The 27,514-nt window shown below is 58.9% G+C and overlaps 1 protein-coding gene across 3 annotated transcripts; it reads right to left on the bottom strand.

Annotated features, from left to right (window-relative positions):
- On the bottom strand, positions 1-25,227 carry CDK18 (cyclin dependent kinase 18). Of its 3 annotated transcripts, none has more exons than XM_047705279.1 (17): positions 25,096-25,192; positions 21,751-21,841; positions 9,379-9,529; positions 9,083-9,222; positions 8,380-8,505; positions 7,489-7,545; positions 6,540-6,654; positions 6,255-6,349; positions 5,970-6,032; positions 5,169-5,292; positions 4,918-5,038; positions 4,024-4,121; positions 3,690-3,795; positions 3,522-3,564; positions 2,732-2,822; positions 2,327-2,404; positions 1-1,526 (listed from the first exon to the last, which is right to left on the bottom strand). In XM_047705279.1, exons 3-17 carry the CDS (start codon positions 9,500-9,502, stop codon positions 1,492-1,494), a joined length of 1,416 nt encoding a protein of 471 aa, XP_047561235.1. In that variant the 5' UTR covers positions 9,503-9,529; positions 21,751-21,841; positions 25,096-25,192; the 3' UTR covers positions 1-1,491. The 3 variants fall into 3 exon arrangements, with proteins under 3 accessions (XP_047561235.1, XP_047561233.1, XP_047561234.1); XM_047705277.1 differs by lacking the exon at positions 21,751-21,841 and adding an exon at positions 12,643-12,825 and having other exon boundaries at positions 25,096-25,175; XM_047705278.1 differs by lacking the exon at positions 21,751-21,841 and having other exon boundaries at positions 25,096-25,227.
- Positions 25,228-27,514: the final 2,287 nt, after the last annotated feature.

Raw genomic sequence — 27,514 nt, 5'->3', positions numbered from 1 at the left:
ACTCTCTGTCCACTTTATACATATACACATACAAGCAAGCCCCACCCACACTCATGGGGCCTGGAGAAGGGTCTTCCATCCTCCATCTTTGGCATCAATCTGTCAAAATCAGCTTTTCTGTACAACATGAATTAAATATATTATCTGTCTTTGTGCTGAGTCACGGGACATTCACAGTACAGTGGGGGGAGGAGGGGAAGGACTCATGCGGAGGCCAAGACCCTCCGGGGTTGCTCCTCAGGCTTAGGGGTTGGGCTGGGCAGGGGGCTTGTGAACAGCCGCGCCCGGCCTCCCCTTGGCCTTGCCATTAGAGATGCAGGCAAGTGTTGAGGAGACCTTGGGAATACAACAGGCGTGCTCGGAAGGGGTGGTGAGGGGCCTTCTTTGGGGCTGCGGCCCCTCATGCTCCCAGCTCCCCAGGGTGGGGCTCTCGGGCTCAAAGCCTGTGCGTCCTGTCCCACCTTCCTCCATGTCAGACTGTGGCATTTACACCCTGCCCTCTGGGGAGGCCGGGGTCATGGGGAGGCTGGTGCCGGGGTGGGGAAGGGCATGGACCAGGCAGTGGGGGCTGGGAAGGAGGGAAGAGGCTGGGTGAGCCCCAAGGAGCTGAGGCTGTTCTGGTACCAGAATCAGGGTGACCCTGCCTATCGGGGTGTTGTCCCCTGGACCCTGCCCCGGGCTGGGTTTTCAAGGCCCAGGCATGTTAAGCAGGAGCCACTCTTGGGGAAGGGTGGACAAGTAGGTGTTTGGGTCAGAGCTCCAAGGGCAGTGATGCTCTACCCCCTGCCGATTTAAGGCAATCCCATTCAGGCTGGGGGGGCGGGCAGGGGCCAGCTGGTGAGACCAGGCCGCTTCTGGACTCAGCCGGGCAGCCAGCAGCATATGGGGCCTCTGGCCAGGAGAGGGAATGGGGACAGGCTGAGGATGTAGAGAAGGGCTGGGCTGCTCTGGAGACACCTGCCCTCCAGGTAGAGGCTGGGTTTTGGCGCCCACAACAGCACCCAGGATTCCAGAGTCCCAGACAAGTGCCCTGCGCTTCCTGCTCTCAGAGGGGAAGAAAGACAGTGAAGTGTGCCAGGGAGCCCCTGGCGGGAGCTATGGTAGAACCCACATTCAGTGCACCCTGCTCAGCCAGGCACCCGGATTCTCCTGTCCGTGTGGGTCCCACACTGGTGCCCAAGCACCTCGGGGTGGGAAAGGGTCGGTGGTCCCTCCCTGCCCCTCATCTCCTCCCAGGAAAGCAGCTCAGGCCCAGCTCCGGGGCCAGTGACAGAGGGGTGGGTGACGAGGAGAAGGCCACAGGGGAGGCATGTGGGAAGCAGGAAGAGGAAACAGCCGTGGCCAGCAGGGCTGCCAAGAAGTCTTCTGGGCCGGCCATTAGCCCTTGTTCCTCAGTCCTCCCAGGGCCACGCAGGCCCCCTCCTGTCTGTCGTCGTGCTCTCGGAGAACTCTCGTCTCTCGTCCCTGGGGCCGCAGCAGGGTGGGCCCGGCTCAGAAGATGCTCTGCCTCCGGCTCTTCCCTCGGCCTGGAGAACAGAGTGGGGGGTGGGGGTGCGGCTGCAGAGAGGGAGCTGGGCAGCAGGGTGCCCCGGGGACCAGGCAGAAGGGCAACCTCGGGGGCTGCTCTGACAGGGCTAGCAAAAGCATGCTCCTGGAAGCCAGTCGGTTCTGGGTTCAAATCCCATCTCTGTTATTGACCAGCTGTGTGAAACTGTCCTCACCTCCCTGTGTCTCACATTCATTGATGATGAAACGGGGACCATGAATAGTATCTATTTCAGGGCTCCTGGCTGGCTCTGTCAGTAGAGCCCGTGATGTGTGATCTTGGGGTCATGAACTGGAGCCCCACATCGGGTGTAAAGATTACTTAAAATCACACACACACAAAATACCTACTTCAAAGGGTATTTTAGGATGATACGAAATAATGTACTTGTCACATCTGAGGCCATCAGCTGTTCTAGAGACAAGGTATGGTTCTCCCAGAATGGAGGTGGGAGAATTCTAGAATGGAATTGTGGAGAATTCCAGAATAGAGAGAACCCAGAACGGAGGTGGGTTTGCAGACAGAATGTAGGCCAGAGATCGTGCACCTTCCTCAGGGCTCTGTCAGATGCCGGGTTGGGGCTGACAAGGGACACGCTGTGGGAGGAAGCCTGGGCAGGAGATAGGGAAACCAGTCCCTTCCCTGCTCTCCCTGGGCCCCCCAAAAGGGAGGCCAACGTTGGGGGGAGGCCATGCTGACTGCCCACTCTGTTCTTCAAGAGGGAGGAACAGCCTGTCCTGGTCTCTTCGAATAAGGGGCGGGGGAGGCGCGAGCCCCTACCTGGCTGCTGGAAGGCCAGGCCCCGATAGCCTGGGTCCTTCTGGAGCTGGATCTCCTTCAGGGAGAAGATGGACGCCGCTGTGGGGAGAGAGGAGAAAGGTAGGGAGAGGGCTGAGCCCCTGGGGGGAGCCCCCACACTCACAGAGGGCCCTCTGGCTGGGGAACCCCTTCATTCAGGACTGCCCCAGGAACACCTAACTGGGCCTTTCAGGCGGCTTCTTAGATCCCACAGTTTTGCCCTTAGTTACAGTTGGGAACCCAAGGAGGGGAAGTCCTGTGCCCAAGCAGCTTGGCTGCACTGGGGGCCTCTGGCCTCTTTGCTCCAGCTCTTCCACCCACACCTGCCGCCCCATTTCTTTGGCTCTGGGGTGACCCTGGTCCCTCCCCCAACCTCCCCACACTCACTGTCTTCAAGCTGGTGCACACGCTCTCCCAGAGATCGGAAGTAGGGGTGGTTCAGGGCTGCCTCTGCTGCTAGGCGACTCTTGGATTCGTACTGAAAGGTACAGGGTGGGCTATGGGGCCCTGGCTGGGGGACTCTGGGGACCCCTCGGTGCAGCAACTCCCACACTGAGTTAGATGGCCAGCATGAGGGGGGCCTAAGTCTAACCCAGGAGCCCGCAGGGTCTACTGCCAGCCTCCCCCTCCAAGCCAGCCTGAGGCAGTCTCCGGGCTCAGCTCCCAGATCTCCAGCCACCAAGAGAAAACCAGAAATGGGACTTCCTGAGTGACCTCCTCTTGGGATGGAAATCTAGAAGCTGAAGCCTCCTGCGATCATAACATTAATAATAGCAATACTAACATGTAATACCAACAACTCCCCTTTACTGTGCACTTCCTTCAAGGCAGGTCCCACACTAAGTGTGTTCCATTATCTCAGGGTGTCCTTGTGACCAGCTTAGGAAGTATGAATTATCAATTCCTCTTTGCAATGGAGGAAATGGAAGCTCAGGAAAGTTCTAGAACTTGCCCAAGGCTACATAGTAAGAGGGTTTGAACTGCGTTTGAGTTCAGAGTGCACCCACTCCCACCTCTGTGTGGGAACCAGTGCTGGGGGGCAGGGGCTGGGGGTAAGGGGATGGGGTGGAATATGGGGGAGGGTGTGTGCTGTGAGCTCAGAGGTGGGTGGAGGGCCCAGGTGGGGTCTCCGGCCTTCAGGCTGCCTGTCCCTGGGCCCCGCCAGGGGCACACTCACCAGGAGGAGGCTGGTCAGAAGGTGGATGCCATCAGTGTCCAACCTGCAGGAGGAAGGAACTGGCACAGGCCTGGCCTGGTTGGGGGACTGGGGGGCTGGCCCCCGTGGCCACCTCCAGGAGGGACAGCCCGGGCCAAGACCAGGAGAGGTGTGGGGCAGCAGGGCTACCTGGGAGCATGGCTGATGAGTGGCTGCGGGAGGTACCACGGGAAGTTGTAGGCTCTGAACTCGGACAGGGCCATCACGCCGGGCCACGTCTCTTCCGTGGGGGTCCCTGGGGAGATGAGAAGGCATGGGAAGCGCACAGTGAGGGGCCAGGGCCACGGGCGACTGGGAAGGGTGCAATGAAGGAGGTGGGGGCAGACAATGGCGAAGGCCACAGGGGTCGCTGCCCGGTGGAGAGCGAGTGGGAGCCCCTCTTCCCAGTCCCTGTGTGAGCCTGGGCTGGACGGAGTTCTGGCGCCCCCTGGTGGCGAGAGGGTAGGAGCGGCCGGAGACTGACCGAGGAGTCGGAAGATGAGGTGCAGCTCCTCCTTGACCGTGGAGCCGGGGAAGAGGGGCCTCCCCGTGGCCATCTCGTAGTGGATGCAGCCCACGCCCCTGCGGGGAGCAATGGGCAGGGGCGGCGTCAGGCTGGGCCTCTTCGCACCCGCCCTTCCTAGGGCTGTTCCACCAGGGCACCAAGGACGCCCTGCCATCCTGCCATCGTGGCTCCAAGGGTCCTGGCTCTGGGGTGGGCGGCCCAAGACAGCGGAGGCTAGCACAGCTGCATCCGCCACTGGGGCCTCTTTTGGGGGCTCCTCTGGGCTCTAGGGCGCTTTAACCTCTCCCCTCACCCTATAGAGTTTGGGTCGGCACCCACGTAGCAGTTTCTCAAGCAGCGCTATCTCAGACTCTGTCCCATGGAAGAGGCGAGTCCGCAAATCCACTCTCTTGGGGACCCCGGGGCACAGAACACAGTGGCATTAATCAGAAACCTGGGTTTCAGCTTTAAAATTGGGCTGATTTTTTTTTTTCATTCTACACCAAATCATATGCATGTTAATTTTAACACACACACACAAATAATAGATCCTTTCCAAATTTTTCAGTAGAACTGATGCTTGGGGAAGATTCGTCGTATTTACGGTGGCAGCCCTCCCGCACCCTCTGGGAACCTCCCAGGGATCCCTGCGGCAGTATTTCAGAAGCAGAGCCGGGGAGGGTCTACTTAGAGCCCCGGGAACGCTAACGGAGTCCAGACTTAATTCTTTCCCATCCGGTTACTTCAGGAGGAGGTCACATGGCTTCTAGTCAAAGGAGGTTAGGCAGTTCTTGGCAGAGGGCCTTGAGGCAGCAAAAGGGAATGTGGAGGTGTGGAAACCCCCCTGGCCCTGGTCCCACAGCGCTCACTCACCACATATCAATGGGGGTGGAGTACTCGGTAGACCCCAGCAGCACATCAGGGGGCCTGTACCACAGGGTCACCACCTCATTGGAGTAGGTCTTCGTGGGCACTGACTTGGCCCGCGCCAGTCCTGGGGATGGACCCGTCACTGAGCCTCCCAGTTCCCTGCCCCCCACCCGCACCCCACTCCGAAGAAGACCGTTTGGGACCCGCCCCCTGGCCCGGACCCGCCCCCTGGCCCCGGCGGGCCCCGCCCTCACCGAAGTCAGCCAGCTTCAGCTCTCCCCTCTCGCTAATGAGCAGGTTCTGCGGTTTCAGGTCTCTGTGCAGGATTTTGCGGCGGTGGCAGTAGGCAAGGCCCCGGAGCAGCTGGAACATGAAAATCTGAGGGAGGAGGGGATGAGAAAGGTGAGCAGTGGAAGGCAGGTGTGTCCCACCTGGGAGAATCTATGTTTCTGCCCCATGGCTGGGGAGGGGGTTGGGTGTGCGGTGAGGTCCCTGGGGAGCTACGCTGGTTCACCACCCTCGCTGCGCCCCCTCCTGGGCTCCATGCATCCCAGGGAGTCCCATCCACAGAGGAGGGCCCCAGGTGTGTGGAGGAGTCAGCAGGGTGCTGGAGGCCAGAGCATTGTCTGGCCGGGAGCTGAGGGGGCACCACGCAGGGCCAGAAAGCCCACCGGAGTGGGGAGCCATGCACTTGGTTCTCTCACGATGGCCAGAAGGGGTCTTTCCTCCCTTCAAGCTTCTCCACAAGCCTCCTTTCATCCATATACCCGTTTTACAGATGGAAAACATGCTCAGAGTTGGAGAGGGAATTTTGTATCATCGGCTAGATGGTGGCAGAGGGTGCGTGTCTGCACTGGGTGGGGGGGGGGGTGCTTAGCACAGTTCCTGGGATTCCCTGAATGGCAGTGACTTTGCACGCCCTCATACCTTGGAAGGTCTGAGCAACCTCGCAGCTGGGCCCCTGGTCGTAAGAATGGTGCCTGTTTTGGGCTTGAGAACAGATGGGGACTGAAATGGGGCACCCAGGGGCAGGCAGCCCTTACGGAGGCCCTCACCTTGACATTGTGCATGCTCATGAGGTTTCCGCAGTGGTCCAGATACTGTTTCAGGTCACTGTCCTGGAACACAGAGCCTGGCTCAGCCCTGACCTGTCTTGACCTCTAACCGGAAGCTCCTCCCTGGGCAGGGCCCAGGCTCTGAGCTGCCCTTACACCTCCTGGGCCCACTCCTGTGTGGGAGCATCTGAGAACCTGATTTTAGAACAAGGCCTGGGCTGCCCCCCACCCCGCCCCCACACCCCACCGCAGAGGGGAGAAGCTGCTAGCTCCAGCCCAACTCACCAGGTACTCAAACACCAGGGTGAGAGACCGCTCCGTGTGGATGAGGTCATGCAGGGTCACAATATTGGCATGCTTTAGGTTCCTCAGGAGAGACACTGTGGGGTGACAGGCCTGCCTGGGTCCCTGTGGCCCCACACACCCCTCACACCCTCTCTTCCTGGGATCAGCCCCTAGCAGACCCCACTCCGGCAATGACCTTCTGCCCCGAGGCTCCCACTGGGGCTCACGTCAATGAAGCCCTCCTCCCAGGAGCCCCCAGGAGCTCAGGACCCTAGGGTGCCGTACCCTCTCGGATGGCCGTGCAAGGTGCCCCCTCCTCGTGCTCCAGCCGGATCTCCTTCAGGGCCACGAGGTTCTCCGTCAGCTTGCTGCGTCCTTTGAAGACCGTGGCGTAGGTTCCCTGGGGACAAGAACCCCCACAGCACCGGCCACACTCAGGGCGCACACTCCTCTGTCCAGCGCCCTCCTCTTTGTGTGTCTGCTTGGGCTGTGCCCTTCCCCCCTTCTTCTCCTTTCACTGAAATTCCATGTTTGCTCCAAGGTCCATCTCTCTCTGACTCTGTCCCTTCCTCCTCCCTGTTCCAAATGAACCGTCCTTCCCCTAAGCCCCCAGCAGGTGAGGCGCCCTTCTGTTAGAACGCCAGTTTTGTTCTTCCTTATGTTGATGTTTACAGGTAGGTCTCCTCTCTGGGTTCCTGGAGGGAGACAGCTGTGTCTTCCTCCTGTCTGTAAACCTCTGGCCGCCCCAAGGCCCTGCCACAAAGCGGAGCGCAGTGGTAACAGAGACAGATAACGGCCCACAGGGTGGCCCCTGCACCAGGCACGGTGTAGGCGTGCATGCAAGCTTATTATAGTAACCGAGCCCGACCTCGAGACAGCCCTAGGACACACAGCCGTTGCATCTCCATTTGACAGAGGGGAAAAAAAAAAAAGGCACAGAGAGGTCACATAACTGGCCCAAGGCCACAGAGTTAGTAAATGGCAGAGACAGGATTCAAACCCAGAGAAATAGTTGCAGGAAAAACAGACAAACTGGATTATGCCCAGAGCCCACAGGCCCCACGCCATCCTCATGCCTTCCTCCAGGACCCGGGCCCCCCTCAACGCCTGCAAAAGGCTGGGCCAGATTGGATGGCCAAGATGGTATGTCTCCACGGGGCAGGAGCAATAAGGCAGGACAGGGCGGCGCGGGAGAGCCTGTCCCTGCTCCTCACCGCCCTGCCCAGCCTCTTACCTCCCCTAGTTTGTCCAGTTTCACATATGTTTCCAGTTTTCCAAAGCCGATATCTGACTGAGAGGGAAAGACACAGGGTCCTGTGAGTGTGAAGGCCACAGCCCGACGTACATGACACCCCCCCAGCCAGCCTCCAGGAGGGAAGGGAATGAGACCCCCATCAGGGAGAGGGAACAACAGAGCCTAGCACGGATGAGTGCAGCCACAAGTCCTGCCTCTTGGTCTCTCCCTTCTGTCCCCATGATAAAGGAAGGAACCCTTGGAAGTATGAGTTTCTTCCTCCCCTGGCAGTGGAGGGGGCGGAGTCAGGGCCCAGGCACCTGGGATTGCCACGCACCTTCAAAACCTATCCGTCTCCACCGTGCTCAGACTACTAGAGCCTCGTGGGCAGAAACTGCCTTGTTCCCCCATTGTACTTCAAGTGCCCAGTTCAGAACCCACCTCCCCAGCAGTCTTTCTCATCAGCATACTTCCTCTAGCTAAGTGGTACCCAACCCTTAGCAATGGAGTTTCCTGGGCCCCACCACCCGGAGTCTGACTCTGTAGGTATCTGGAGTGGTGGGCCAGAGTCCACGTTTTGCAAGGGGCTCCCAAGGAAATATGATAAGCAGCCGTGACCGGAAAGCACATGCCAGCTGGTCTAGGGGTCTCACCGCAGTGGAAACCGTGGGGGCCCAGAGAGGGCTAGGGGCTCTGCTCCAGCCCTGGTAGGACTCACCTAGGGGAATGCACGTCGCTGACCAAGGACTACAAGCTTGCGAATCCGCTGAGGCCAGCAGGTGGCGCCAGAGGCCCACAAACTGCTGCAGGACTCCGCGGGGCCAGGCAAACCCCATCTGATGTGTCCAAGCTGGGTCTCCCCTGGTGACCCCTGACCCTCTTAGGACTCACCAAGGATGCTCGACGGGACATGCGGCTGAGCGGCTTGGGCAGGTCCGGACTCTCCAGCTGTAGCTTCTGCAGGAATTCCTGGGGTAGGCGGATGTCCATGGGCAGAGACAGCCTCTTACTGATGTCCTGCAGTGGCCGGGATGAGAGGGGGACACCTGTGCTTGCTCCAGGTTACCTCGTGCTGTGGGACCCTCACTCATCACCCAGGGCCTGGCTTTCCCTATAGAGCAACCCCAGCAGGGCCAAACCACAGGCTATGACCCCAGGCTCAAAGCTGCTTCAAAGATGCGCTCAGAGACATATGTGAACACGCAGGAGTTGCTGTGTGACCTCAGGAGGTTCCCTTCCCCTCTCTGGCTGCAGTATAACCATCCAGAGAATGAGATTCCAACGGATAAGAAGCCTATTTTTCTCATACGTGGGTCCATGCCTACGAGTCATAAGAACAGTAGTCAAGTTGTCTAGCTTCCTATGTACCAGGACTGTTCTAGGCACTTGGTATATATTAACTTGCTTAATCTTCCCGATGACCATTTTAACACAAGGAGACTGGTATGCAGAGGTTGAGACACTTGCTCAAGGTCACAGAGATGACCGACAGCAGAGCTGGGATGTGAATCCATGAAGTCAGGGTCCCAGGTGGTCACCCTCCTTGGGGATATACTGTTGCCGGGTCCCCGGGGGAGAGCCCATCGCCCCTCACCTCCATGGAGAAGCGGCGCTGGTTTTGCCGCCGGTACTGCATGCCAGGGGACAGCTGCCCAGAGTCCTCCCCACTGTCCGTCGGGGAGAAGGTGCTGGACTCCGGCTGGGGGCCTCTGCCAAGAGGCCCAAGCTGCAGGTCTGAGAGGGGGAGGCGTCAGCTGCCCACCCTGCCCCTCGGCCCCGGGGGTGGGGGTGGGGGGAAGGGAGACTGCCTCCCACCTCTGTCCTCCCCCAGCCATGAGGGCCGGGTCAGGGAGGGCCTGGGCAGGGCAGGGGGGCGGCCGGACCCCTCACCCTCATTGCGCCGGTTGTGGAGCTGGTTGAACTGCTCTGTGAACTCGGCCAAGGACTCCTCGATGGTCTCGGTGCGCGGCACGGACAGGGAGAGACGACGCTTGAAGTTCTTCATCTTGTTCATGGTCAGCGGGGACCAGGGCGGTGGGGCCTGAGACGGGCGGGGGCGGGGCAGAGTGGGTGAGAACAAGGCATGAGGCTGGGCTGACAGCAGATGCGAATTCTGGGTCTGGGTCTCTGCTGGCCCATCGAGCTCTGAGGCCTGCACCTCGGAAGGCCTTCTTCACAGAGATTTCAGGACGTAGCCCTCTCCCTCCCTGAGAATCCCGCTCCCCCACCACTACCCCTCCCCCGCCCCCGCCCCCTCGCCTGGGGAGGTAGTCACACTATGGACTAATCAGTGTAGCAAACTGCGGCCTAATAGCGGTATGACGTGCCAGCAAGATCCTGGGGGCCTCACCAGGGCCAGACCTTTGAGCTGCTGGAGGTCTAGAGAATTCTCCAAAGAGGCCTGGAGTGGCAGGGAGGGACCAGAACTCGGGCGAATAGCTCTTCACCAACTTGTGTGTAAGAGCCTGAGTATGTCAACAGCCAGTAAGTCTTACTGACGCCCAGCGGCTGAACCCAGCTCAGCCCGCGGCCTCATGACAGAGTCTGGTCCAAACCCCACTTCATCCTCACACTGACACCTGGAGGTCCCTCTCTGGCTTGTCCTAGGCCTCTGGGAGGCAGGAAAGGAGAAGGGACAAGGGAGGGGACGTGTGCCTCTGAGCTGGCCCAGTGCCGTCTCTCCAGCTGAAATGTGGGAGGTCAGGAGCAGCTGAAGGTCTCAGGGGAAACACAGAAGCTTGCAGGAAAAAGAGGGCCCCAGGGACAGGAGGCTGAGGCTCTCTCATGCCAGAGCCCTGAGGGGGCAGAGTGTCCACGCTGCAGAGAACATAGCGCAGGGAAGGGTGGGCTGCTCTGTTCCCCTCAAGGCCCCTTCCCGAGCCAGAAAGTGTTCCCTCCCAGGGCTCCCCAGCCCTCATGCTCTGTGAGTGAGGGGGTACCCTGCTGTCCACTCAGTTAGACTGCCTCTTCCTGCACACCCCTCCTTCCATATCTTGCCCTGAAAACCCACCTGCCTCTCCAGTCACCACCACCCCCTACCCTGCCACTCCCCTCCATGATGTCCTAAGTTCTCGGTGCAGCTGCCCCTGGTCCTGCTCAGCCCACACCTCCCTGGTGAACAGAGGACCAAGAGGCGTCCCAAGCGCCCCACCGACATGGGCCAAGAAGGCATCCAGGGCCAGTCCTGTGATGGGAGAGGGGCCACCCCGCACCCCCTCCCAGCTTTTACCTGAACAGCCAGGCACAGCCCTTTCCCAATCACTAGCTGGTAATCTGAGGCCAAAGCTGGTAATCTGAGGCCAAAGACCCCTTCTGAGTCCTCCTGGTTTAAGGGGTTCTGGGTCATAACATGTTCACTTTGCTCCACGGTCATCCTCTGTCCTCAGCCAGCCCGGAGAGGGCTCTTCCCTGGGCCAGCAGGCTCCTGGCTGCCCCCACACTCCCGGGGCAGCTACCTGCAGCAGCTCTGAGTGCAGAGATGAAGGGGGGTGGCAGCCAGGCCCTCCTCCCTCAGGTTGGCACAGCAGAGTCATCTCTGTCCCTGGGCCCCGGAGTCGCCCTAGGTTCAGTTCAGACAGGTGAGGACCGAGTAGCTACTACGTGCTGGGTCACATGTAATCACATGGGGAGTGAGTGTGGTCCCTGTTCTCCAGGAACTCAGGGGCTCCTGATGCCCCCTCTAAGAAGGCATCCGAAGCTCTTCTTCCAGCTTCCTTGGCAAAGCCCAACACTTTCCTGAGTCCCTGTCCCTAAGCTCATTCCTGCCCGCCAGCCTCCACCACTCCTTCCTGGCCCCCTGCACTCACAGGCCTGCCGTCTGCAGGACACACGGACAGACGTGAAGCTCCCAGCGGGCACTCACCCCACCTTATCCTGCCGTGTCCAGGCGGCCGGGGGCCAGAGCGTGTCCCCTAACAGAAGCTTCATGACAGCGGCCGCACATGGGTTCCAGGGACAGGGGGACCTAGATGTGCCCTACCCGTCACCGGACATTTCCCAGCAGGACAGGAGAGTGGAGATGTCCCCACTGGACAGGTCAGTTGTCTACAGAGTTGTTGAACCTCAGTAGCACCAGGGAGGATTTTTAAAAATTCAGATTCCCGGGTCTCCCTGTCAGAGTCTGGAACTGAAGACGGTGACTGTGAAAATGAATTTTTTTAAAAAAGCATCCCCAGGGGCGCCTGGGGGGCTCAGTCAGTTAAACATCTGTCTTCAGCTCAGGTCATGATCCCAGGGTGTTGGGATTGAGTCCCCCGTCAGGCTTCCTGCTAAGCAAGGAGCCCATTCCTCCCTCCGCCTGCCACTCTCCCCTATTTGTGCCCCCCACGCTCTCTGACAAATAGATAAATAAAATCTTAAAAAAAAAAAAAAGCATTCTTAGTGATCTGGAGCCTTGGTGAGAAGCATCTGAGGTCTGGGTAAGGGATGGTAATTCACCCAGGATTCCAGATTGCCCTACTGTGCTGAGACACGGTATCCTCTGAGCTGGGGAGAAGGAGGGCAGACGTCAGGCTGAGTGGAGCAGCAGAGGCCCCCCCCACCTTTCCCAACACCCCACAACCCAGAAGAGGAAGAAACATCTGCCCTGCAGACTGATGTTCCAGCTTGGTCATGGTTAGCCTAGGGTGATGGGGGGAGCCAGGCACTTGGCTCCTTTAGGTCTGAGCTCTGCCAAGAGGGAGTAGGCACGCCCCCTTCTAAAAACAGGGCTCCCCCATAAAGCCGTCCTGCCGTCTGGGATTTATGGGATGGCACGTTGGGTTTGTGTTCCGGAATCCACCAGTAGCTGCCATAAATCTTATACCCTTGCTCTTGCCTGTGGGGGAGGGGGGCTCCTCAGAAGCCTTCTAGGAGGGAGACCCTCGATTTCTGCAAAACAAAAGAGAGCCAGCCCTGAGTGGCACCTCCTCCTGCCATCCCCTCAGCTCCGTTAGGAGCAAGGGGCCACCAGCTGGGGCCGGGGGTGCGATGGAGGGTGGGCTGGGGAGCTAGAAGGAGGGCGAAGCTGAGATGGCATCTCAAGCAGGAACGCAGGGCCAGGCGATACAGAGCGATGGAGACCGGCTATCTTCCACCCACTCGAGAGAGACCCAGAGGAAGCGGTATTCCCTGGAGCAGGACAGGGATGGAGGTCAGATGTAAGGATGGACTTACTGATGGCGACAGCAAGGCAGGCGGCAGGGGTGGTGACCACAGCAGAGAGTGGACGCCTCGCTCTGCTGGGGACAATCGGGGCATTGAACCCAGCAGGGTCTTGGGTGTGACAGGGCAGACCGAGTCGTGAATGCTCTCTGTTGTCCCCTGGCTCAAGACATAAGATGCCTCTGTCACTTTTCCCTGGAGAGAATCAGCTCTTCAATTTTGGGGGGTCAAGGGGGAAGGGAGACAGGAAAAAGGCCTGTCACCTTGTTGCTGTCTGCCCCTCACCCCCATCTGGGGACAGAAGGGCTCAGTGTGACCCAGCCTGAGGCCAGCCCCAGGCCGGGCACAGTGTGGCCTTTGTCCCCAGGCCAGGGAGCCATCTGGGGCTGTCCTCGTGCAACTGGTGCCAGGGGAAGAGGGAGCTGGGCATCCAGGGATGCTGGCCTGGCCGGGCTGGCTGGGGAGGTGTTGGAGGAGAAGAGGCCCCTCGGGAACCACGGGCACAGACCACCCCCCTCCCCACAAGCAGACCCCGCAACCAGCCCTTCCCTCCTGCCCGCCTGCCAGGTAAGCCTGGAGTTCCCAGCTTACCTCCTGTCATTTCCTCCTGGGCACACACCAACCAGCTCAGAACTTCCTGCTGGTGCCAGAGCAGCGGGTGGCCCAGGAGAGGGAGGAGCCAGGCCCGGATGGAGCTGACACTTGCCCAGAGGCCACCATGTGCCCAGTGAGAAAGGGCTGAACTCCAGTGAGAAAGGGCTGAACGCGAGGAACCGCAGCAGGAGAAGCACTTACAGACCCACCGTTCCATCCCCTTGCTGCCCCGGGGAGGACACTGAGGCTCCCAGATGAGACCCGACTTGCTCAAAACCATACAGCAATTTCCTGCTTGTTAGTAAGGGCCCAAACTCCGTGACCACGTTGCTCCCTGCTTCTCCTAACGGGAGCCCTCCCCACCCTGGCCTTCCCTGGGGCCTAGGCTGTAAGAGCTCTTTCCCGTTCCAGGTCTCCTCCAAGTCTCCTCCACCCCCACCCCGAATTAAAAGCCAAATTCATGTTCTGGTGCCACTCTCTGCAGGGCTGGAGGGTGGCACTTAGGGTAAATAATGTCTCTGAGCTTTGGCGCCAGTCCTTCAGTTGGCAAGTATCTATTAACAGAATCACATGCCAGGCACTGTTGTAGACCCTGAGAATCCACATATGAAAGAATCAGACATAATTTCTGCCCTCATGGCACTTCTATTTGAATGGTGGGGAGCAGCATAGACAAGACAATAAATACATAACCTGCACAGGAAGTTAGATGGTGACAGGTGCAAAAGAAAGCAGCAGAGAAGGAAGGGGGTAGGGAGGGGAGGATGTTGCAATTTGAAACAGGGTGGTCGGGAAGGTCTCCCTGGGAACGTGACATCTCAGGAAGAATTCCAAGAAGGTGTAAGCAAGGGAGTTAGTCATGTGGAATCTAGGGGAAGCAGATCAGTGCAGGAACAGGAGGTGCAAAGGTCCTGAGGCAGAAGTGAACTTGGTATGCTCTAGGAACAGCAGTGTGGCTGCAGAGGAGGCCACAGAGGAGCACAGAGGAGGCCTTAGGGGAGCACAGAGCAGACCGTGTGGGCCCCCACAGGGAACAGAAGGGTTTCAGCAGCTGCGGGATGTGGTCCCACTTAGATTTCAACAGGCTTCCTCTGGCTACTGTGTTGAGAACAGATTGTGTGGGCAAGGAAGGAAGCAGGGAGCCTATCGGGAGGCTACTGGAGAGATCCAGGTGACAGAAGGTGGTGGCTGAGAGCAGTGTGGGAACAGTGGAAGCATCTGGTGTTTGGTTATATTTTGCAGGTAGAGCCCAAGGGATTTGCAGAACGGGGTGTCAGAGAGGAGTCAAGCAAGACCCTGAGGGGCTCTGGCTGGAGCACCTGGGAGGATGGAGTGGCCACCACTGGACACGGGGAATGCTGGAGCACAGGTTCAGGAGGAAAGACCAGAAACTGGGTTTGGGGCCAGTATTTCATGTCCAGCAGACATCTGAGTGCAGACGCCGGGTGAGCTAACATGACACAGCCCTAGCACGAGGAGGACACCAGGACACCTTGTACTTCCCTCCTCCTCTCACAAGCTCCGGCTCAGACGCAAAGATGTGCCGGAAAGGAGGCCCCTGATAACACAGGAGACGTGTCCCTCACAGACCTCCTTACAGCATATAAGGGACCCCCGATGGAAAAGTGCAGGAAACCGGGCAGTCCCGAGGCACCCGACTAAGAGGGAAAGACCAGGCGGGCAGGGTCTCCCCCAATCCCGACTTAGACTGACAGGGCAGAGGACCCCAGCCTCCCAGCTGACCGCTCTCAGCCCCACTCTCAGCCCGGGTCCTTGAAAGGGAGAAAGCTCCCCAGAGTAGGCCGGGCCGGCCCCCAGGCCCAGTGTCCAGGAAGGGTGGACACAGCCGGCTGCCCCCAGGACAGCCTCTGCCAGGTCCCAGCTCTACCTGCCCCAGGCCCGGGCCACCTGCCAGGCCCCGCCAGCGAGACTATGGAGGCAGAGGAGGAGGTTGGCAGAGCCTCCAGGGAAGCTGGGCAGCCTCTCCCTGCCGGAAGGAGGTATGGAGGGCAGCAGCCGGCTTCCTCCCGTGACCTCCAGGGAGCCAGGCTCTGAGAAGCCTCTCTCAAGCAAACCCCTCTGAGACGCTCTTTCCCTCCTCCCTGGAGGAAGCCCCAATTCACAGCCTGCACCCAAGGTCCTTCAATCCAGCCTCCTGCCTCCAACGGCTTTGGTCTCCCTGCTTCCCACAACCCAAGCTCAGCTCCAGCACCGGTACCCATGCCCACATTTAGGCCAGCTCAGGCCGGGAGTCTGGCAAGGCTTCCCCGACCCCCAGGGCCACCAGGCGGCTGGGAGATCGCATTTTCTCCCCAGCTCCGGCGAGGACTTTTCAAGTGCCTCTGTCCCTGGGGCCACTCTGCTCCGTCTGCCTGGTGCTGCTGACAGACATCACACAGGCCCACGGTGAGCACCTTCTGGGCTCCAGGAACGAGTCAGGTGCTTCTCCAAGTCCCCCCCTCCCCGTCTCAGTCTCTGAGGGCCCAGGGGCAGGGCCTGAGGGTCTAACTCACAACTGCCCACTCTCAGGAGCCTAGAGGGGCTGCGCCTTGGTCTCAAAGGCTGATCACTGGCCAGGACACCCTCTGCCACCCTCTCCCTGCCCCGCCCCCCACCTTGGTCACTCTGCCACTTTGGGCCTTTGGGCGGGTTTCAAAAGAACAAGAGGCCACGGCTGACCGAGCTTGCAGACGTCATAAGCTGGGACTTCAGAGACACTCCCTCCTCCCAGGGAGAACCGAGCCTCGGGGAGCCCTGTAAGATAGCATCTCTTCCTTCATCCTGCAGCTGACCCGGCCCAGGGGGCCTTGGTTTCCCTGGCTTGCGACAAACCTCAGGGGCAGTCAGCAGCAGCAGCCCCGGGGGGCCTCATCACTGACCTCGCCCTGTGCCAGCTCCGCCTAGAAGAGATGCTGGGAGCCTGGGGGCTCCTGGGTGGCCAGAGAGAGGCCTGTAGCCGGCCAGTGAGCAAGTGCTTCCCACTGCCTCTGCTGGAAATGCAGGACGCAGGCGGGGAAGGCCTTCCGGGAGCATGCAGGGCTGACCTGCAGGAAGCGTGGAAGGAGGGCAAGTGTCTGAGGCTCTGGGACACCCCTGCTCTTCCAGCAAAGGTACCCCTGTGGGGTCCTACCTGATGGGAGCATCCTAGAGGGAGGGCCACATGCTGGCCAGGCCTGCTCTCCAGAATTCTCTGCTGCTTGGAATATGGGAGAAATGTCAGCTTTCCCACTCACCAGCACCGTGACCTGGGAAAACACCCCATGCCTCGGTTTCCCAGTCTGCCAAATGGGGAGAATATCTAATCCCCGATCCAACTGCCAAGAGATTCCCAGACTTAACTTTCTTGGCTGCTTTCTGACGTCACTCCCCTCTTTAAAATCCTTCAACCTAACAATGCCCTCAGACAAAAGTCCAAACTCCAGGGCCCAGCAGACCGGGCCTCTTGTGTTTTGATCTGTCTCCTTCTCGAGTCTCGGCTCTCACCGCTCCCTGGAGGGTCCAGTTTTATGGGGTGCGCTTGTTGTTCCCAGAGTAAACCGCACTCGTGCCCCACAGCTTTGCACGTGCCGCTCATTTGGCCCGGGACGCCCTTCCTCATTGTTCCCTTGGTAAGACGACGTCCAAACTCAAGTGTCGCTTCCTCCGCAGAACCACCTGTGACCACAATTGGGAAGCTTCCTCCTTGTCACTCCTAAACCAGCTTGCGTACCTTTCTCACCAGACTCTGACACCCTCCAGGACGAGAGCGGGGTTTTGGTGAGCTGTTTGCCCAGTGCCTTACTCGAATGAATGAGGCCACAGGCCACTGAGCCCCAAAGGCTTATTTAAAACTCTTTCCTCTATACATATGAGGCCCATTGAGGACAAAGGCGGTATACGCTGGTTCTCTTCCTCCTTTCATCGGGCCAAGGCCCATTTCTAGGTTTATCTCACGAGGCCAGCTCCATACCTAGTAGGTGGGTCCTGAGCACACCTGGGGTGGGCAAGGCCTACAGTCCAGAGAACCAGCCCAAGACCCCAGACATCCTTGGTTCTCTGGAACGGCGGGACTGGTGGGCCAGAGACTGGAGAAACCCAGTCAAATGCCCGCATCTTCAAGGCTGGAGAAAGGCACGACCTCTTCCAAGAGGCCTTCTGTGAGGACTGTCGCTTCTCCCCTGGTCTGAAAGCCCACTGGCGCCAGCCTATGGCATCCTGGACATTCTCAAGCAGAGCGCCTGGCTCGCAGGTGTCCCTGTTCATTTATCTAACCCACTGGTTTGCCAGTGAGCAGGTTAACAGCAAGGACTGGGTCTGACCCATCATTACACCCCCAGGACTGGCACTGAGCGAACCCTCAATGGCCACCGAGAGTATCTGAAAGCCTTGAGTCCCGAGTTCTAGGGGCTACCTGGAGACCAGAGAGCAGCCAGGAACTGTCAGTTGCCTTATGGACTTGAAGCCTTAGCTGTGACCTAACCCACCTTCCCGGGCCGCTCTTGGCTCTGATGGCGGTGGTGGTGGTGGCGGGGGGGATGGGGCACCACTGAGGCACAGGGGAAGCTCCTGCTGGGCAGCGACTCCCTCAGTGAGGTCTGTGGAGGTCTCCTCTTGGGCAGATGACCCACAGCGAGGGACGGACTGGGGATGGGGAAAGTCCTAATGCCAGGTTCCCACCAAACACCATTGAGCTGGGGTCTACGGGCTTGTGGAGGGGGGATTTGACAGGGCCCTGAGGCCTTCCTCAGGGGTTCCCATTCCCTCGGGGGCAGATTCCTAGGACCTCACAGGTCAGGTGCACTACCTGGGACAGACCTTGGCCTTGACCCCTACAGTTGACTTCTCCTGACCCCCTGAATGTCCAATTCTAGCCCCACATCGGTGCTGCTGATGCTCACTCTGTTGCTCCCTTTGGCTTCCTAAGGCTCAAGGAACGGAGGCCCATTTATCATCTTCTGCTTTTTTTCTTTCTTGACCCTTTTTCAGACCTAGCTAATTCTGGTCTGCAGTCTTTGGGGAGGCTCTGGATTTGCAAATGCTAAGATGGAACAAGGTGCCCTCCCACCAGCTCTGGTCCTGGCTGTGCAGAACATTCTAGACCAGAGGCTGCAGCAAGGGGCAGTAAAGGCAAAACCCATCCCCACGTCACTCTGCCTCCAGACTAGGCCCGCCTTCCCTCCCAGGCAGAGGAAACCGTTTCCTTGCTCCTTTTCGCAGGTTCCGCTGAAGACCCTCACGGGAGGTCCCTCAGCCACCTCGACAGCCACCTCGATCAGCGTTTGCGAAATCCCAAAGTCTAGAACCTTTTCTGAGTCAGTCCCACAGGAAACAGCTCACACCTGTCTCCTCACCATTTGCTTAAGCCCCGGGGCTGGTGCCCGCCATCTTCCACCCAATGAAACGGAGGAGAAATATGGCGGACCAAGTTCGCCCACGCTCTAGCTCCCCCTCGGCCATGCAAGAAGCCAGCTTTCTCGGTGGTCGTCATGGGATCTTTGTTAACTTCAAGTGCTGGCATCCCTGGGGACCTCTCAGTCTCAGGAGCAGGGAGGGCGGGAGGGGAGCTTTTCCAGCGTCTCTAGCCTGCAGTCCTATTTTTAGTCCACTCCCAGCACCCCCCCCACCCGCTCCAGTCTGGCCCGTGTTCCAACAGGACCTCCACCAATATGCTCCAACCTTTAGGGCAAGCTGGCCTCCTCAGGCTCCTCATGGCTTCCCTCCCGCCAGGCTGGGCCCAGGTAGCCCCCTTGGCCCGGGACACCTCCAGCTCCTCCCTGCCTCCAAGGCCCCCTCTGAGAAGCCTCTGAACATCTCCCCCTCGTTCAGCTGTTCTCTAAATGCCCCCTTCAGTGGCACCTGCTACCCAGAGCCCAGGCTCCTCGGGGGAGGTGCTGGTTTCTCCTAGTCACTCACTCATGCCACAGGTACCTGCTGGGGGGGCGGGGGGGGGGCGGTGGGCAGCCACTGTCCTAAGCTCCACGCCCTGTCTTCCCCTACCCTGGCCTCCTGGCTCTCCTCCTGCTTCCCTCTCCCTCCCCCATCTCCCAGACTCACTTCCTCTACCTGTCTCTCAAAGCTGGCACTCCCCAGAGTTCCCTCTTGGGCCAGGGCCCTCCGGTTCTTCCCCTCTGAGCACTCTTCCTGGTGACCTCATGCTCTCCCGTGGTGGAAACCGCCAGCCTCGTGCTGATGACTCCCAGACCCAGAGCTCTGGCCCTAGCAAGCCCCCAGTGGTAATAAGCAAGTCTGAAGGATTCCCTGCCCAGCTGTCCGGACATCCCCAGGGGTTGTGACCCACCAGGATAAACCTCACTGGGTCTGGAGGGAGCAGACAGTTCGAGATGTGTTTTCAAGTGAGGAGGGCCGACATGTACAATGTGACGCTCGGTGCAGGCTAGGCATCCACACGCTGGAGACTCACGCTTATAAACACGGACACTGCATACATTCCAGACAGATACAAGATAAATGGCTAACAGCAGGTCTCTCTGGGTGGCAGAGCCGGGAGTGACTCTAATATCTCCTTTTATGCTTACTTGCTTCCTCCAATACTTGCATAATGGCCACTCGCTGCTTATGTTAAAAGAAGTAACACTTCTTTTTAAATGAAAAGAAAAGTATTTTTAGATTGAGATTCCAAAACTCTTTAGTGCAAGCCTGGGGAGGACTATAATTATCTCGAACGGGGATTGGCACGCTTGTTCTGTAAAAGGCCAGATAGTCAATATTTTCGGCTTTGGGGGTCATACGGTCTCCGCTGCAATCATACCACCGCAACACCCCCCCCCCCCGCCCCCGCCCTTTGTAGAAAGTGCCCGAAGACAGGATGGACACAAACGAGTGGGGCTGTCTTCCGGTCAACTTTAACTCGTGGACGCGAAAATCTGAATTTTATATCATTTTCAGTGGCATGGAGTATTTTTTTTTTTCCTTCTTTTGAATTTTCCCCAACTGTTTAAACCGAACCGACCATTCTTGGCTCCTGTGCCCTCACTCCCGGAGGCGTGCCCCTGAGTGCTTGGTGTTTGCACAGGGTTTGAATCCAGCACCCACTCCCTTGGGAGGTTCTTTTCTCCTCTTATCTGACACGAGGAGGCCTCCCAGGGGTTCCTCAGTCATCTGAGCCATGGCAGGCCTTGGCTGGGGGAAGCCCTTGTCTGGGCTCCCGAGTTTAAAAGAACGGAAGGCGGGGTCCCTCCCGGAGTCCCAGAGCACAGCTCACCTTAGCAGCAGGACTGGCAAAAGCTGGAGCCACAAACCAGTCGTCTTGGATGGAGCTTTAGAAATCCCTTGGTCTGTGCCCTCATTTTTCAGGAGAAGAAGGCAAGACTCAGCCAAGGGGATGACCTGCCTCAGGCCATGCAGCCTGAAGGGGCAGAGCTGAGACCAGAACCGAGGGCCTGTGACTGGGACTTCAATGCGCTCTTTGCTCCTTCGGGGACTTCGAGGACCTGCCCAGAGGTCCCCGGGCAAGCCCACCCAAGGACCACTCTGCCTTGGGAAAAAGCAATCTCAGCTACGGCCTCCGCACAGAGCAGGGCACCCGGCCCAGCCACAGTGGGGGTACTGCCAGCTGGTACAGGGAGGGGCTCTGGGACCCCTTCTCTGGCCTCATCCCATGCCCGGGCGGCAGAGGTGGTCTGGGGACCCAGCACTGCTGACGTGATGAGTGAAGCCTCGGGCACAACACCTGTCTCCTACCGGGACCAGGCACTGGATCCTGCCACAACCCGGGAAAGGACAGGGCAGGATCTGGTCCCCCAGCAAGGGTCTCCTTTGCTGGGGCCAGAGGAGGGAAGCAGCCCTGGTTCCTGAAGGGACCTCCCCCTCAACCCCCGGCCCCACAAAGGCAAGAAAGTGTAGGCTTCTTAAGGGAAGCAAGGGTGTAAAGGGAGAAATCATCCTGGAGTTTTGTCAGAACTTACCACCATAATAATAAAGCACAGAAGGTCCTTGGAAGGAGGGAGAGTGGAAACGTTTTAAGGATAGTCCCCTTCCCCTATGTGAGGCCTAAGCTGTGGTTTCTACAGGGACAGAGCAGAAGTCAAGCTACTGAGAACCGCCACGTGTGGCCCGGGGACTCGGACAGCCACCGGCCCTCGCGAACGACACAAGGAGAGGCAAAAAGCCAGGAGTGTGGTGGCCAGTGTCTCACTGTCATCCTCGCAGCATCTGTAATACTCCCGCTCTCCCCGTTTTCTCACGGAGGAATCCAAGGCTTGGGTGAACCAGGTCCTGCACCGGAAACACCTCACTCCGCAGCAGGGGCAGGGCCGGAGCCCACTCCGAAGTCGCCAAACCGCCCCCCCGTGCTGGACAGAAGGCGGGCGCTCGCATATAAATGAAGGAACGCCCCAGCTGGCCATCACACAGTCCCCTTGCCTGTCCCCACCCCTCTAATTCGAAGGCAGACTCGATTTAATGTTTGTAGGCGGGGAGGCAGCGCAGGGTGAGACCCCGGTCCACAGTTCCAAGAAAGAGGGTCTCACCACCGTTCCTTCAAAAGTTCTGGCCCATGTCTTCTTACCCAGGGGGGCCCTGACTCACCAGGGACACTCGTGTCTGCAAGGTGCTTCAAGACCCTTCTGGTTGCAGGCCAGTTCTCACACTTGCCTCCTGACCCCTCCTCCCTCCTCCCCTGCAGATATAACTGCAGATTTCAGAAGCAGATGGGCGCTCCTTCAGACAGGAGTCCTGGCTGAGACGTGCCTACAGCGTTCCCCCTTCTTGATCGGCTGCGGCACCCCTGGCCAGCTCCTGCCGGGCCCAGCCCCCAGCTCTGTGGGGATCCCGGGCCCCAGGCCCTGGCCCGAACTGCTGTTAGCCCGGCCTTAGAGCTGGGTTCCAGGGAAATGCACACAGCTGTGGGGGCCAGGACAAGACAAGCCCAGCCTTGAGGAGCTCCACCCTCCCGAGATGGCAAGCCGCCCCACTCAGCAGCTGATGGCAGGGGCAAAGGCAAAGTGTCCAGGGTTGGCGACAGAAGGGGTGGGGGTAGAACTCGGGGCTACAGAAGAGAAATGTGACTTGTTCCCAAGGAACGAGGTGACACTAATCAGATAAGTTTGGACCCAGGCCAGCCACTCCCTCACAGATGACAGAGGAGAAAAGGGACAGCAATTAATGAAGGAGCGAGGGTCTTTTTACCCCAGGGCAAAATTCCCAGCTTCCAGTGCCCACTTCACTCATGCTAGAAACTAGAGGGCAGAGTCCCCACAACACAGTTTCCTGGTCCCCTCCTGGCAGGTTTCCAGCCACCCCTTCCTCCCCAAGCTGGAAGAGCAGGAAAGATGCTTAGGGCCCAGCCTGCTGGGATTAGGAAAGCCTGCCTCGGTCTCTACCCCAGAGCCAGGCATGGTGTGATAACTGGGAAATTCCCTTCCCAAATAACCATGCACGATTCAGCTAACAGTCCCTGAGCATCTGCTACGTGCCAGGCACTGTGTGTTATTTCATTTCGTTCATCTAACCACCCGACCAACGAGGATTCCCATTTCAGAGACCAGGAAACTGAGGCTTGGAGGTGTCTGATGGGGTGAGGGGACTCAGCTAGTATGTTCTGGACCCGGATTCCAACAAGACCCCGGTTCTCCCTCCCCTTTAGGTCTCAAACTCAGGGAAGGAAAGGAATCGGGAGGGATGGATAGAGGTGCGAGGCCAAAGTCCCAAAGAGGGTAACCCCCACCAAAAAAGAGGCACAGCTGGGGTAGAAGCTGGGAAGACCAACCCAGGCCCTGCCCTACAGCATGGGGCACGTTGACAGATGACAGAGTCTGGGTCTACAGAGAAAACAAGTGTGGTCCAAAAGGCAGCATCATGACCCCAGGGACCCAGGGGGTGGCTTCCCGGGCAGGCGGCTGGATCCCAGGAGATCTCAGACCAAGAACCTAGTTGTAGGTTCCTCGGATCTAGTGTCTTCTCTCCTGCGACCCACGGAAAAGCCTGGCTCTGCCTGGCACAGAACAAGCGGGAACCTCCTTACCCAGAGCACCACACCCATCCTTCCTTCTCCTGGGGACTGATGTCAAACCAGAGAACTCCGTAGCGGGACAGGATCTCCCCAGATGGGGCAGGGACTATCAGCAGGGAGCTCAGGTTCAGATGGAAGTGGGCTGGATCCCGCTTATGTGAGACTGAGGGAAAGTTGGTCTCTCATAGCCTCTGTTTTCCCGCCTATAAAAGGGGATAGCAATGTCTACTGTATCTGCTGGGAACCCAGCAGTTACTCTCCAACTGGTAGCCACCAAGGCATTCAGAATTCAGATGTAGCTTACTGAGTCCACTCTGGCTCTGGAAACCCCCATAAATATGGGAAGAAGGAGTGATCCATTCTCCTGGAGGGTCATGGTTGGCCAGTGGGGAGAATCCCAGGAACCCAACAGGCTGATGAGGTTGCAGGGGTGGGGGGAAGCCAGCCTCACTTCGGCTACACAGGAGGTGGCTGGGGCAGAGAGAGTAATCCGAGCCAGTAGCTTAGCTATGGCAAGGTGACCCTCTCTCTAGAGAGCCTTCAAGATGCAGACCCGAACCCGAAGCCAGGGTTGCCTCGAACCACCTTTGCCTCCCCTCGACACTAAGCCCTGTGTCCCAGCCCCTTCCCAAGGCTAGACTAAAGGTAGAGGATCTCTGTGGGGGCGGGCAGAGCCCGTGAGCCAGTCCTCCCAGCATCCTCCAGGATTCTGTGTCCCCCGCCCAGTGTCCCAGAATGTGCTGTGTGCCCATGCCCAGTGGGAGATGCCCCCTGTATCTCACAGGGTCCTGGCGGGGGGGGGGGGGGGCAAGCTGGTGCTGGCAGTGAGTCACAGTGCCCAGGCCACAGTTGAGGAACTGCAGAGCAATTCCTGGGGATGAGATTCTGGGGGTGCTGATCCCCCACCCCTCACACAGCTCTAACTTTCCTAACCCTGCTGTCCAGAAAGGGTTCACCAAGCATTAAAGAGGCTGCCGGTGCCTAGGAGGGTGCTGATCCTACAGCACAGAAAATCCGTCACTGTCTGAACAGCCCTGCGACCACAGGGCCTGCAGACAGCTCCGGGAACTCCTGCCACTGCCAACACGGAGAGAAGGGAGGCCTCCAGCCCCTACCGACTCCCGATCCTCTCCCCCCACCCATCTCTCTCCCCCCACCCATCCCCTGCCCCCCATACAGCCGAATGCTCACCCGCACAGCTCAACAGGCCACCAGCCGCCCTTCCCCACGGCTCTATTAACCCTTTGCTTACTGCTGCTGCGGACTGGGAGCCACTGCCCCTGTGGTCTCCTGGGGGGCAGAGAAGAGGCAGCGATCCCCAGAGGCCCCAGCGCCCCCACGCTGTCCTTCCACCTTCACCCCAGGGCTCTAGTCTCCCACCCTCCAGCCTGTCGCTCTGGAAAGTTCACCGGAGCCCAGAAAGCCCTTCAAGGTGCGATCTGGCCCCACACTCGCGCGGGTTCTCCCGTCACCGGAGACTCCCGACCCTTGCCCTTCCCAGAAGGAAGGGCGATGAGAAAGCGCCTGGTCTAACCTGGGTTATAAACTTTGCTTCCTAGGGTTAAGGGAGCCCGGGGGCCGGAGTGAGTCTCGGCGGAGACTCCCGGGTCGGGGAGGGGGGTGGTCTGCGAAGGTGAACCGGCGCACCTGGAACTTGGGAGGGGCCTGCTCGGGGCTTCGCCCACCCCCAGCAAGCGAGCCAGCGCGCCTCGTGATCTCCGATCTCCCAGCGGCGCTCCTGCACAACCCTCCAACCTCCCGCCCCAGGGCAAAAGCAGACCGGCGCCTTTAAGAGCCGCTCCGCTTACCTTTGCTCGGTTTCCCCGGTGCCGCGGTGCCCCCTCCTCCGACCGCCCCCTTCCTCCCCGCGGCGCGCCGCCCGCCCAGCCCTCCGGACACTGCGCGTCGCCCGCGGGACTCACCGCGCGTGTCCTGGGGGCCGCGGCGCGCCGGCTCCCGCCCGCGACAGCCGGGGTGCCGCGGGGCTGGGCGCCGTGCCCTGCGCCCTGCTGGGGTCCCTGCCCGGGCTGGGGGCTGCTCCGGAAAGGTGAGCGGCTCCCCAGAGAAGCTGCAACCTGAGCTGGAGGAGGAGGTGGAGAAGGAGAGGGAGGAGGAGGAGGGAGAAGGGGAGGGGAAGGGAGGGTGGAGGAAAGTGGGGAAGAGGAAGGAGGGGGAGGAGGAGGAGGAGGAGGAGGAAGGGAAAAACCCGGCCCCCGCCAGAGTTTTTCACGTGTACAAGTTGACTCCTCCCCCGTCCCTCCTGCCCTGCCCACAGCCACTGCCAATCCCCAGGGCTCCCTCTGCCCGGGTGCCCACCCCTTTCTCCCACTCTGGGAACCAGGGTCCAAGAGCCTCTTCCGGTTTCGTTCCTAGGCCCGTGAGTCTGCCGGCCTTCTGGGGCTGGCCCCGAGAGCCTTGGCTATGCGCTGAGCCCCTCTGGATCGGAGCACCCCAGGACTGGGGCCAGATCACCAGGGGTGATTTACTGACAGTGCCTTTCTCTAAAGGTAGCTTTCCCACCTTCTGAGTCTGATCCTGGATCCCAGCACAGGGCACCGCAGGCGCTAATGCGCCCAGGCCAGTCCTGTTGGCCATCGTGGCCTTTAGTGTTTTTGCAGCAGTGGCCCTGGGGTTCTCCCTTGGCCCAGCCCAGTGGGACTTGTCACTTACCTTTTGGGACCAAGCTCCCACCTGGTTGACTCCACCTCTCCGGGCCTCCATAAAGCTTCGCCGTTAGCCATCACCCTCAACTTCCTACCCTGGAGGATAATTCAGTTTGTCCTTTTGGAATTAAACCCCACCGGCCAACAGAGAATCATCCAAGAAACCTTACAGAATAGCTAGTGCTAGTCTGGCTTTCATTTTACAGAAGGGGAAATTGAGGCCCAGGAAGATTGGACTGGCCCAACGTCCCACAAAGAGTTAGTGGCAAACCACAACTAGGACCCAGGCCAAAGGCCACACTATCCAACTTCAGGGGTCTAAGGGAGACTGGGAAGCAGGAAAGGTCACAGTGGCCCCATCTGGGCCCTGCCCAGCCCTGCTACTTACTGAAGTCTGTGAGGAGAGGGAGGTGGCATCAGATCATGTGGGCAGCAAACCAGAGAGGTCTGTGTCCTCTGCCTTACTGGTGGACATGACCCCTGAAGTCTGGGTGTCCTCATGGGGTGCAGGGGAGTGTGTCTTGAGGTGGGTGGTCCACAGCATGGATTTGTTTCCTTTCTGGAAGCCACGGGTCTGAGGTCCCTCTCTCAGGACCACCGCCTGCCCTCTGCCACCAGCCCACATCAGTCCTGCAACACGGGATCACTCGAGACTCCAGGAGCGCTGGAGATGCAGAAAGAAGGAAGACCCCGGGTGCTTCCAAGAGAGTGACTTTTGGCTGGTCCACAGGGGCACCCCACAAAGGGCCTCCCAACTCCGCTACCTCTGTTTTCTCTACCAAGGCATGCAGATTTCCTGGGCACATGCCTTCTAGAAAAAGAGATCTGCCTAGTGCTTGAAGAGGTACAAAGATTGGGTGGATCCAGAACCTCCAGGCTTTGGGGACAGCAGGTTGCAGGGCTCCATAATCCACGTGTATAATAATAACACAGGAGGCACAGAGGCAGGAAAGGACAGGGAGGGCAGGGGAGAGGGCTATGCCTAAGGAACTGTGGGTATTAGAGGATTCAAGAAAATGGACAAAAGGGTAGAGTTTCAAGGAATCAGGGGAATGGATGAGGTCAAGAAGTTTCAACAAAAGTTTTCTTAGGGGGCACCTGGGTGGCTCAGTGGGTTAAAGCCTCTGCCTTCGGCTCAGGTCATGATTCCAGGGTCCTGGGATCGAACCCCACATCAGGCTCTCTGCTCAGCAGGGAGCCTGCTTCCCTTCCTCCTCTCTCTCTGCCTGCCTCTTTGCCTACTTGTGATCTCTGTCTGTCAAATAAATAAATAAAATCTTAAAAAAAAAAAAGTTTTCTTAGTATGTCTTATATGCCCAACAATAACCAGGATGCTGGGCACAAGGGATGGAAAGAACACAGTCCCTCGGGGAGCTCACAGTCTAATGGGACAGGGAACAAGAGTTGGGATGTTGTGCGACCCAGCTTAGAGCTGGGGCTGTCCGTTTGGGGTGTCTTGCTGCTTGCGCTGAGGGTCTCGGGATGAGAGGACAGCGGAGGGCAGGAAGGGGTTTCTGTTTTCCCAGGAGGATGGGTAACACCTGTGCAGAGTTGAGGGGTGAGAGGTCAGAGCTTAGAGGGGCTGGGACTGGAGGTGACGTCATAGAGGGAGCAGGTGCTGGGTTCTGAAGACCCTTCCCCCATTTGATCTATTCGGAAATGTGGAACATTTCAGGGG

The sequence above is a fragment of the Lutra lutra genome, chromosome 15 (assembly GCF_902655055.1).
Source record: "Lutra lutra chromosome 15, mLutLut1.2, whole genome shotgun sequence".
In the NCBI taxonomy this organism is placed as follows: domain Eukaryota; kingdom Metazoa; phylum Chordata; class Mammalia; order Carnivora; family Mustelidae; genus Lutra; species Lutra lutra.
The sequence above is the reverse complement of the archived record's forward strand: the minus strand, read 5'-3'. Positions and strand labels throughout refer to the sequence as shown.

Coding starts and splice junctions, on each gene's coding strand:
- CDK18 (XM_047705277.1), bottom strand. CDS start 12,726: ATGCCCCGATTGTCCCCAGCAGAGCGAGGCGTCCACTCTCTGCTGTGG. Junction 8,506..9,082: donor AGCGCCGCTTCTCCATGGAG/GTGAGGGGCGAT, acceptor CGGCCACTGCAG/GACATCAGTAAGAGGCTGTC. Junction 2,823..3,521: donor TTCTGACCAGCCTCCTCCTG/GTGAGTGTGCCC, acceptor TGTACCTTTCAG/TACGAATCCAAGAGTCGCCT.